The sequence below is a fragment of the Eulemur rufifrons genome, chromosome 7, assembly GCF_041146395.1.
Source record: "Eulemur rufifrons isolate Redbay chromosome 7, OSU_ERuf_1, whole genome shotgun sequence".
In the NCBI taxonomy this organism is placed as follows: domain Eukaryota; kingdom Metazoa; phylum Chordata; class Mammalia; order Primates; family Lemuridae; genus Eulemur; species Eulemur rufifrons.
In genome coordinates this window covers 229,017,211-229,029,498 of record NC_090989.1, presented here as the reverse complement: position 1 = coordinate 229,029,498, position 12,288 = coordinate 229,017,211, and the positions used below count along the sequence as shown (strand labels likewise).

Here is a 12,288-nt window from a genome sequence, read left to right as displayed (position 1 = left end):
CTGGAACAATGTTGGGCTGACTTCTGTCTCTCTTCTCTCAGGGATTAGTGTCATTTGCTTGATGTTTAGGCTCGTGAAAACCATTGTTTCATGTATTTTATCAGAATTTTTTTAGGTGGTTCAAGTGAAAGGATAAATCTGAATCCTTGGTACTCCATCTTGGGTGGAAGCAGAAGACACTTGAGAAGTTTTTATTTTAGTCTCCTTGAAAATGGCTTTAATTTACTCTCATTGATGAATGATAGTTTAGCTGGTTATGCAATTCTAGTTTGATAATTATATTAACTCAGCGCTTTGAAGATTTTATTCTATTGTTTCGGGTTTATTTTGTTGCTATTGATAAATATTCTCTCAGTCTATCATTCCTATATATGTAGTCTGTCCTTTTTTTCTGTCTACTTGTAAGATTTTCTTTTTGTCTTTGGTGTTTTATTGTTTTATTATCATATGTCCAAATATGACTTTCTTTCTTTCCTTATTTTCTTAGGCTTCCTGAATTGAGGTTTTGTATCCGTCAGTTCTGGAAAATTCTCAGCCATTATATCTTCAAATATTGCCATTATCACTACCCTCCTCCCACCTCTCTCTTCTCTACTCTTATTTTCTGGAACTCCAATTTGTTGTATGTTAGATTTTAATCTGTCCTTCGTTGGTCTTTGTGTACCTTTCTTATAATATGTTCCATATCTTTGTCTTTTTGCACTAAAGTCTGAAACTTCTTCAGCTCTTCTTTCTTTTCCTATGATAGCTATTTAACCTATCCAGTGAGTTTTTAATTTTTGTGATTGTATTTTTTATTTTTAGAAATTCTTTTTGTTTTTTTTAAATCTGCGTAGACCATTCTGATAATTTCTTATTTAATTCCCTTTTTTGCTTCTTTAACATACCTGTTTTATATTTTCTTTCTAACAATTTTATTTTTTTAGGTGAATTCTTTCAGTGAAGGCTTCAGGACCTCAGTTTTTCTATGTGAGGAAGATTTTTAATTATGTGGTTTTTAAAATAGATAGAGGATTATTGAGATTTTTATTCTTTTTGTGTGAGTTTCATTAATTTGTGTTATTCAAAAAAATTGCCCATTTCTTTTCAATTGTCTATTGGCATAAAGTTGTTTATAATGTCATTATATTGTTCATGTCTATAGATCTATAGGATATCCCTACAAATATAAATAGCTGGTATAGGACATGTGTGTTGTATGTGTGTATGTGTATGTCTTGATCCTTCATGCCAGGGGTGTATCAGTTGTATTTATGTTTTCAAATAACCAACTTTGGAATTTGATGATTTTTCTATTATACACTTGTTTTCTATTTGATTGATTTCTGCTTGCTTGCTTTTCTTTCTGTCTTTCTTTCTTTCTTTTTTGTTTGTTGTAGGATTTCAATGTGTTGTCCTTTTCCCAGTGTTTTTGAAATGAACACATATATTTGATTTTCAACTTTTCTAAATAGGATTTCTTAATGTATAAATTTCCCTCAGTATACTGCTGTAGCTGTATCTCACTATTTTTGATTATTATATCTTCATTATTTAAAATATTTACCACCTTATCTTATATTTCCTATTTATCCCATTTTTCTCCTCTTTTTGCCTTCTTTTATTATTTTTTCTTTCCATGTTCCATCTCTACTAATTTAAATATTTTATAAAGTCTGTTATTTTAGTAGCTACCCTAGAAAATTTCACATTAATTAATCAATATTTTTACCCTCCTTCTAATTAATACAAGGACCTTGAAACACTTTCAAATTTAATCATATTTTGTCTAGCTTATTTGCTATTGTTAATTATTTTAATTCTATCTTTTTAAATTCTACAGAATTATTTTTACCATTTTTCTGTACCATGTCTATATAGATTAACCTATATAGTACCACTTTTTTGCTCTTTTCTAACCTTTAGTCAGGGATCACTGTCCTTCCACTGGAAGTACATCCTGTAGAATTTCCTTTAGGTAGGGTCTTTTAATCACAAATATTGAGTTTTTGTTTGTCTGAAAATATCTTTATTTTTGTCTACTTTTTTGAAAGATATTTTTGCTCTGAATGGAAATTTACATTGACAGTTATTTTCTGAGTATATTAAAGATATTCCATTGTGTGCTGGCTTCCATTATTGTTGTTGAGGAGCTAGCTGTAAATCTGGTTTTTTTTCTTTTAATTTTATTATTTTTCATTTCTAGAAGTTGTTTTTAGTTTGTTTTCAAAACTGCTTTGTCATTTTTTTAAATCTCTTTCTCTTTACTTATGTTTTCAATTTTTCTCTGAACATTGTATTCTTGTGTTCTATGATTCTTACATCTATTGTCTTTTGGGATCAGATTCTTTTCTTTTTTCCTGTCCATAATGCCTTGATACTTTTTATGTTTTTGTTTTTAATCTTTGTGCACTCATCTCTTCACTCTGTTTATTAGTGGGAGTTCCTTAAGGTCTAGGTATCAGATGCATTCCCTCAGAGATCTGATTTTTTTTCTGTTCATATACTTGACAACTGTATTGGTTTGAGACGACATTAAACTCATTTTTTAGTGTAAAGTTTTCCTGAGCACACAAGAAATGCGACTTTGGGCGATAAATTCATATAAGTCAGCTTACAGTTATAAATGCTTAGGAAAGATTTTTTTCTTGCCACTACTGTTTCCATTGTGAACATAAAAAATTTTCCTTGCAATCCCTAAGTTGAGGATGGAAGGAAGGGACTATTGTTTCTAATACACCCGCCTGTCGAGTATATGTGCTTGTGGAGTCTCAGCTCTGTATATGGGAAGCCAAATTCTACCAACCCACTATCACCACCATTCAGGAGGCAAAACTCTACAAAACTGTAAGCACATTTGAAGAAAGTTGAATTGTAGTAAGAATATTTAATATTGTCTGGGTATTCAAATATGATGAATATTTATAAATACTAAATCAATAACTTCTTCATTAATCTTATTTTATGAACTAGGACTGCTAAATCAGATAACTTGTTATAGCTATAATAGCAAGGTAGTCATAATATTACCTTTCAGCTAAAAATAAATATAAAAGTAGGCTTGTTCTATAAAAGAGAAAATTGTAACATTTGCCAAAGTAGTGTTCTTGCTATGTATTTGTCTTAACAGATTACAATATAACTGTATTTGTTTTAACAGATTACAATATGATTGTACAGAAAAATAGCCAATGTCAGACACTGATTTTTTTTTCCACTTGCTGGCTGTTATGAATAATGCTACTATGAACATTCATGTACAAGTTTTTGTATGGACAAATATTTTCATTCTCTTGGGTGTATACCTAGGAGTAGAATTGCTGGATTACAAAGTAACTCTTTGTTTAACCCTCTAAGGTTAAACAGACTATTTTTCAAAGCAGCTGTACCATTTACAGTTTATGAGGTTACCAGTTTCTCCACATTTTCACCAATACTTGTTACTATGCCTTTTATAATAGCCATCCTAGTGGATGTAAAGTGGCATCTCATTGTGGTTTTGATTTACATTTCTCTAATGGATAATGAGTTTGAGCATCTTTTAATGTGCTTGTTATTTATTTGTATATCTTTAGAGAAATATCTATTCAAGTTTCTTTGTCCATTTTTAAATTGGGTTATTTGTTCTTTTATTATTGAGTTGTAAGTACTCCTTGTATATTCTATATACAAGTCTCTTATTTGCTATTTGACTTGCAAAAATTTTCTCCCATTCTGTGCGTTGTCTTTGAACTTTCTTGATCATGCCTTTTAAAAGCACGAAAGTTTTCAGTTTTGATCAGTCCCAGTTTATTTTTTATTTTGTTGCTTATGTTTTAGGTATCATATTTAAGAAACTATTGCCTCATCTAAGTTCACAAAGATTTATGCCTATCTCTCTCTCTTTTTTTTTTTTTTTTTTGAGACAGAATCTCACTCTGTTGCCTGGGGTAGAGTGCTGTGGCATCACCCTAGCTCACAGCAACCTCAAACTCCTGGGCTCAAGCAATCCTTCTGCCTCAGCCTCCCAAGTAGCTGGGACTACAGGCATGCACCACCATGCCCGGCTAATTTTTATATATATATATTTAGCTGTCCAGATAATTTCTTTCTATTTTTAGTAGAGACGGGGTCTCGCTCTTGCTCAGGCTGGTCTCGAACTCCTGAGCTCAAACAATCCGCCCACCTCGGCCTCCCAGAATGCTAGGATTACAGGCGTGAACCACCACGCCTGGCCTATGCCTATCTTTTAATTTAATTTTTTTTGATTAAGAGGTTTTATAGTAGTGCCAATAAAGAAACTCTTAAGGGGGGAAAAAAGCACTCATACTCCCATTAACATAGTTATTTTTACAATACTGTCATCTCCTTATTCACTACATGCATATTTTCATCATTGCTATTATTTGTTATAAATACTGTCATATTCTAACATTTTTAATTTACATATGATATATAGAATTTTAATTTTTAAGGCTACATAATGTAGCCAGTTTACTCCCAATTGTAATATAATTTCTTTATAGTTTTGTTTTTCCTGTATGATAAAACTCTAGTTAATATTGACAAGTACATAACTTTTTGCTTCTATTGAATTATTTTCTTAGTGTAAATTTCTAGGAATGGAATTATAGATCAAAAGATTTAAACATCTTTACAGCTCTTACATGAAGTCATATTACTTCTAGAAATTATTATAATCTAATCCACTGTGCTTTTGTTTAATAAGCAAAGTTTATAGGCATTATAACTTGAAGAAGTTTACCTTGAGGGCAATGATGTCAGTGATAATCTTCCATCAGTAAAACTCAGGGTGAAGTGATATGTGTATTTCTTCATCTGAAAAAAATGGAATTTTTATGGGACACTTTGTATTGATATTGAAAACTGAAACAGTTGCCTTGTTGACTGAAGACAAATATAACATACTTACTTAAAATTTAATGTTTCATGATACTCTCTACTTTACATAATAATGGTATAATTTGTTACATTTTCTTTAGGCTTCGGGAGCAGGAAAGAAAAGAAGCAGAAGAAGCTAGTCAAAAGGAAATAGAAGAATGGGAAAGAAAACTTCTAGCTCAAGCAGCTCCAACTTGTATGGAGACCATGTGGGAAATTCCAGCTATTGGGCATTTCCTTTGTTTAGCCCAACAAATTCTAAATTTACCAGAAATAGTCTTTTATGAATTGGAACGTTGTCTTCTGATGCCTCAGTGTAATGCTTTTCTATCTAAAATAATGACTTCTCTGTTAAGTCCTCCTCATCGCAGACCTACCTTACATCGAAGACCTACTTTGCCTTATAGGACCTGGGAAGCAGCACTGAGACAGAAAGTGCAGCAGTGGTATACTGCTGTAGGGCAGACTGAAAATCCTGATAACTGTGCTGAAAAACTTGGGTTGTGTCCTCAGTTTTTTAAAGTTCTTGGAGACGTTAATCCATTGGAAGAAAAACCTTTTCACGAACTACCTTTCTACCAAAAAGTATGGTTACTTAAGGGTCTTTGTGACTTTGTGTATGAAACACAGAAAGAAGTTCAAGATGCTGTACTTGGACAGCCTATCCATGAATGCAGAGAAGTTATCCTTGGTTACGATTATTTGGAGAATGCTTATGTACATTTTCCACAGTTTTGTGGTGCAGATGTACGGATTTATAAACAGAGACCCTTTCAGGCCCCAGAATTTCCAATTCCACCAATTAAAATACAAAGAGTACCTCGGATTAAACTGGAGAAATTGAAGTGTGACTATGTTAGTACAAGTAATGGAGAACATAGGTGTAGTAGAGAAGGCCTGCCCTCTGCCTTCAAGAAAGAACAGGAAATTAATTTTGATCTAGTTTGCTGCCCTGCTAAAATGAACTTAGATAATCATGACATGTCTGTTGAAATGGAAGTAAAATCCAACTGTGAAATTAGAATTCGCAGGCCCTGTGAAATTAAAAAAACTGATTGTTGTAAAGAAAATTTAGAGAAACCGGGGAGTCCAGGGGAAGTTACTGGCTTTGGAGAACCTCTCAGTCCGGGTGAAATAAGGTTTATAGAAAATAAGGAAAAATATGGTGAAGCTTCCAGAATAAAGACTGAGCCCAATCCATTAAGAGAAAATACTCTAAAATCTTGCCAAATACATGTAAATGGAAGTCACAGTGATCATCCAGAGATTAACTGCCACAGAGTTATAAGGGATATTCTATTAGAACAGTCATTACAGAGCCACAAGAAACTCAAACTAACTAAAATGAGGGCAAAAAAGAAGAAAAAGAAAAAAAAGAAATTGAAAGATGTTTTAAATGAAAATTTACAGAGAAAGCGTGAAGGTCTTCATTCTCTTGCATTCAAGTCTTACAAACCTGAGATCCAGAATAAGTTATTGATCATCAAAAAGAAAGCAAAACACAAGAAGCACAAATCTGGTAAGCCAATAAAAATGGGTGAGAATTACAATTAATCATAATTCAAATTATTCTTTCAGTTGTGCCTCATGCCGACTCTGACAGAATGAAATGCACATATGCATGTGTATGTGTTTAAGGGCCAAGTTTTATTTTATATCCCATCATTTAAAAAACCCAGAGCAGAAGAAGTTTTATATGCTAACAAAAAAATTGCTGGTGAGTATGTTTGAATTGAATTCTCAGTTGAACATATTTGGTCATTATGTTTTTATATTTCTCTGGACCAATTTCTCCATAAGTAATGTTTCCCATCACTTATCGGAAGTGTTTTTTTCCAGGTTAAGGGCAAGACAGTGTAGTGGAAATAGTACTAATATCAGGAGATATTATTTCTAGGACTAAAGTTCATGGCAGCCAGCTTCTTAAACTAAGGCTAATCAGATTATCTTTCTGAGTCTATTTTTCCCCACATGGTATATTTTTCAGCACTCTGTTTTCAGTATATATTGATATAGAGAAAAAATGTGAAATACAAGAAGAAAATTACATCACCTAATGAGACATGAAGCATATTTCTGTAAAAGGATTTATGTTTGTCTTTCACCAAACTTACACGCCTTATATATTTGTCACCAGCTTATTTAAACAACAACAAATCCTATAAAGTCTTCATTGGTTGGTTGCTCTGTTTCTGAAGTAGTCAGGTATTTTTGCTTTTCTTGTTGTCTGTCTTTTAATCACTTTATGTCTCATTTATCAAGAGAGTATGTGAGACAAAAGCAGATGATCAGCTTTATTACCCTTAATAAAAAGTTGCTTGATTGGGAAAAAAGTTAGGATTGTTTACTAAAATGAATTGTGGTTCATCATCATTATGTTTGGATTTCAGTTTTTTACTCCTACCCTCAGTAACAAAGGTACAAGATTTGGCAATACTTTGATAATGAGTTCGCAAATGAAGGAGTGAATGTTTTGTTCAATATAGTTGGTATTATATTTTAGTTATTTAAATCATTAAATACAATTAAATATGTTTTAAAACATGTATATAATGCATCATTGATAAAGAAGTAGTATAAAATTTACTACCAAAAACAGGCTTAATTTGTCAGATTGAAAGTTTCAAAGTGGTCCACAGTGACCAGATGATGAAATGCTACAATTTTTTAAAAAGTAACTTTTAGAAATAAGTCTTTTAAATCCATTGAGTTTCTGTAAATTTAGTTTTATGAATTTGTTAAGTTCACTTTGAAATGTTAGTCTAAAATATTAAATAATATTTTAAAATTAGAAATATTTTCTAATTCTAAAGTATGTAATATTTTATTAATACCATTGTAGCCTAAAACCTTTATTAAGTATTTATGACACTACTATTCATATGTTCAAAGGTACTTGTGACTTATGGTGGTCTGTAAAATAAAATAGACACTGATTAGCTTATTAAAAGGATTTGTTCTGTAAAATTTGGATTCAGTCAAAAGGCCCCAATTAAGGATCCAGAAGGCCACATGGGGCTCCAAAGCTGTAGGTTCCCCACTCCATTAAAAACAGTGCTACGAAATAGATTAAAAGGAATGTATATTATAAGCAAATAAAGTATAGTTACATTTTTTAAATCAAAGTTCAGGATGTTTGGCAATGACAGAGAAAATTTGTGAGAGTTTCATGTCCAATTTTAGACAAATGAATGAAAACACTCAGAAGACAGATTAAGCAAGTACTTGTGTACCCTCTCTAAGCCTGTGTAGTTGGGGAGAGAATGCTTACACACATGAAGTAGAAGAAAATAATACATTTTCTCGTTTTATTCTGAGAGCAAATTCTAGAAAGTAGAGTCTTTAGTGACAAAAATGTTTGACAGATACAGTTTCTCCCTTACTAGTACAGGGTAAACATAGGTCAATTCCCTTTTCTCATCAGGTACTGAATTTCTCTACTAATATAATGATGTTACATAAAATGTTAAAATAACAACTAAACATTTGTTTTACATCATTTTTAGTCCACTTGTCTTTCTGAAGCTTTGTCCTGTTCTCTTTTATTAGGTGCGAGACATTGTGGCCTTTTGTAGTCAATCTGGGGTATACCCTAATCCAGTATTTCCTTTCTCTTTTAAAAGTGAGTTCCATGGTCATAGGTTTGGGAAATGTTCCTCTTATAGATTCACATTGTGCATTAGTATAGGTTCACAAAGCGTTTTGCAAAACTTGTATCAGATTTCTTTTGAAATTTGGAAATCTTCAGATTTTAGGAGGATATTATGGTATATATAATGTTTATTAAGTTATATCCCCAGTGGGGCTTGGGACACCCCCATAATCAAACGTAATTTCCATTGAAAATGTATGAATAATCAGACTAAATAAAATGAAGACCATAAAAACCTCATAATGATTCAGGTCAGATTTTGTTACCATATAAATGATTTTTAAGATTTTAGTTTTCAGAACCTCTTGGACTTGTGAATTTTGTTTAACCTAGTATTTTTTCAAGTTTATTTTAACACAGAGATTTTTGTCAAGTAATAGTTACCAATAGCTCATGTATTCTGTATAGTACACTTTGGGTTAAGCTATGTCACCCATGACTGATTTATGAACCTTCACTTAGGGTGAACTAAATTCTACATGTGGTTAATCTGGTCCATTTTATTTGATTGCCACAAGATTTAATTTTTGGTAGTGTCTCCAAATTTAGTAAGCCTTCTTTCTGTGTTGCAAGGTGATTTTTAGTAGAAAGCACAAAGACAAATTGGTTGAAAGTGATTTGATAATTTTAGTGCACTATGAAGCAGTTTTGTAACTTCTAAGCATTTTTATTTTTCAGAATTGTGGGTTTTCTTTGTCCTTTTTAGATTCTGAATTCATTATTAGTCATTTAGGCCTTTTCCTTACTGTAGGAAACATAGAATAAATAGAAAATATTGAAAACACTATAATGTCCATTACCTCATGCTCTACCTTATATGTTTTATTTAATGCATAGAATAAGAAAAATATGACCTGGTGATTAGAAATTTTTCCTTAGTGACGTTTTTCCAAAATTTAAAAATTCCTGAAAACTTTGTCATTTAAGTAGAGCAAGCAAGATGAACTGAACAGAGATTAAAAATAACTTTTTAAAAGAAGAAAAACAAAGTAAAAAAAAAGGTCAGATCCTTTGGCTTTCTTTCATTGTTTTTCTTATTATAAAAGCAATATATTTTCTTTATAAACTATTCTTTTATCACTTCCTTAAGGAAGCCTCCCATTATCTCTCTTTCTAGTTAAAATTTTCTCTATTGTTCATGCTTGTAGCACCAGGCACTTCTCCTTCATAATGCTTATTATAGCTACATTTATTTGATTGTCTCACCTCTATTTTGTAATGTTCTTGAGGACAGAAGGATTCTTTCTAGTTTTGTATTCCTAGCACTTAGCACAGTGACTGATGGATTGTGTGGGAATCTATTGAATAAATAAGTGAACATGTATAATATGGTTCACCCATGTGTAACTAAGATTAACCCTTAATATGTGTCTTTTATATCTTTTTCAAGGCATATATATTTTTGAATAGGATTATACTATACATATCATTTTACAATCTGTGTTTTTCCCACATATCAGTATACTGTGAACATCATTGTGTGATAAATATGTCTCTGCAGCATCATTTTAAATGGCTACATAGGATTCTGTAGTATTTTGTAGTTTATTTAACCAGCCTCCTTATTGGACATTTTGGATTATTTCAGCAGTAGATTGTTATGAGTTATATAGAGCAAGTAGAGTTGGCTGAAATGAATTAGAAATTTTAAAAATTAGGAGACTTTTTATAAAACCTGAAAAAACACAAAAATGAATAAAGATGCATTAACAGTTACAAAAAGCTTATGGTGTTTTAAGTTACTCATTTTCAACCAGTTTGGTTTGGTGGATTTTCCCCCTCAAATAGTCATTATTCTCAACCAAATCATTTTTTAGTAATGCCTCTAAACTGATTAAAGTAGATAAGACAGATGGTCTTATTCTCTTATATGTGAAGAAACTGAGGTTAAAAAATGATCAATAACCTCAACTTAATAATAGTTAAGTATAGGTAAAAACATCAGAATGAAAGGTCAGGCAGAGGGAAAATCAGTGTGTGCTGTGGTAGTCTGGGAAGGTTTCACAGAGAATGAAGAACTTTGAAGAATTGTGGGAACTGGATAGGTGAAAAATGAGCAGAAGCATGGAGGTATAATTAAGTGAGGTGTCATTGAAAAAAATCAGCACAACTAAAGAAAAACTTTCATGGAAAATTGAGGCTTTAGAAGCTGTTTGATGGGATTATGCCATTTTTGGGTAATATCTTTCTAGGCGTGTGGTGCTATTTTAAATAATTGAATCAGGAGTCCAATGCAGTGAAATGAGCTTGAAATAAGATATATCAGATATGTAAAAAGCAATGAGGTGCTTTATAGGAAATGACTGAGAGAGTAATATAATCTACAATGTTTGATTGTTTTCAGGTCCATATTTGTGAAAAGCTTATGTAGTTCTGTGTTGATAGCACTATAGAACCTAACTTTGTGTATCTTTATGGAGAAAGTTTTTAAGAGTACCAGCTGGAGATTCCAAAACGTAAGAGGGTGAAATGAGTGACTGTACGCCATGTCCTTTTATTTTTTTAATCCGTTCTACCTTTTCCCTAAAAATATTAGTACTCATATAATGCTTATTATATGCCAAGCATGGTTCTAAGACTTTATACATATTATTTCATTTTACCTTCATAAAGACTCCAAAAAATAGATACTAGTATTATTCCCAATTATGTAGATTTTGTAAATTTAAAAATTGAGGTACAGAGAGGTTTATTTACTTGTCCGAGGTTACACAGCTAGTGGGTGGCAAGATTAGGAGAAAGGATCTTGCAAGATAATTAGAATACCATTAAAGAGCTATGAAAAGAAGCTGGCAGGGATTAGATGAAGGGGTAGAAGATAACTTTAAGAAGAAATTCTAAATCCAGTTAAGAACTGATTATGTGACTTTTCTATCACATTCGTAAAAGGAAATTTCATTTTGAGAGAGATGTTGCAATAAGTAGAATTTGGCAACTGATTCAAATTCTAAGTTAAAGGGAAAAAAGAAATAGGTGTTCAGGAGTTACTGAAGTATGCGATAGGGTTAAAGAATTACCAGTATGATGAGAAATTTGCTCATAGACAAGGGTAATAGAGGGAAAATCAGCTGTTTTTGTTAAGGTCAGGTTACTTAAGGGAGCATACTTGGAACTCCTGTACACTATTGATGGGAATGTAAATTAGCACAGTCTCTATGGAAAACAGTGGTGATTTCTTAAAGAACTAAAAATAGAACTACCATATGATCCAGCAATTCCACTTCTAGATATCTACCCAAGGAAAAGAAATCAATATATAAAAAATATACCTGCACTAATATGTTTATCACAGCACTATTCACAATAGCAGAGATATACAGTCAACCTAAGTGTCCGTTAATGGAGGATTGGATAAAGCAAATGTGTTATATGTATACACACACACATACATGGAATACTATTCAGTTATTAAAAAAAAGAATGAAATGTCATTTGTAGCAACATGGATGGAACTGGAGGCCATCTTAAGTTAAACAACTCAGGCAGAAAGACAAATACCACATGTTCTCGCAAGTAGGAGCTAAATAATGCGTAGACTGAAAGCAGAGTGTGGGACAATGTACAGTGGAGACTGGGAGGGGTTGAGGATGATGGGAGGTTGCTTGGTGGGTATGTTGTGTGTTGCTCCGGTGAAATCTGCGCTGAAGGCCCTGACTTCATTCACCACAATGTGGTATAATATCAATGTAATGAAATTGTACTTGTTCCCCCATGAATATATGTAAATAAAAAATAAAAGAGCAGAAAACTGGGGGGGGAACATTCCAGAAACTATT

At 32.1% G+C, this 12,288-nt stretch overlaps 1 protein-coding gene across 2 annotated transcripts in view; it reads left to right on the top strand.

Annotated features, from left to right (window-relative positions):
• BRD10 (bromodomain containing 10) overlaps nucleotides 1-12,288 on the top strand; it is a 91,404-nt gene that overhangs the window by 42,059 nt on the left and 37,057 nt on the right. For both annotated transcript variants that reach the window (XM_069476465.1, XM_069476466.1), the window contains one exon: nucleotides 4,962-6,379. In XM_069476465.1, coding sequence (XP_069332566.1) covers nucleotides 4,962-6,379 — 1,418 coding nt within the window. The remainder of the gene's footprint in view (nucleotides 1-4,961; nucleotides 6,380-12,288) is intronic.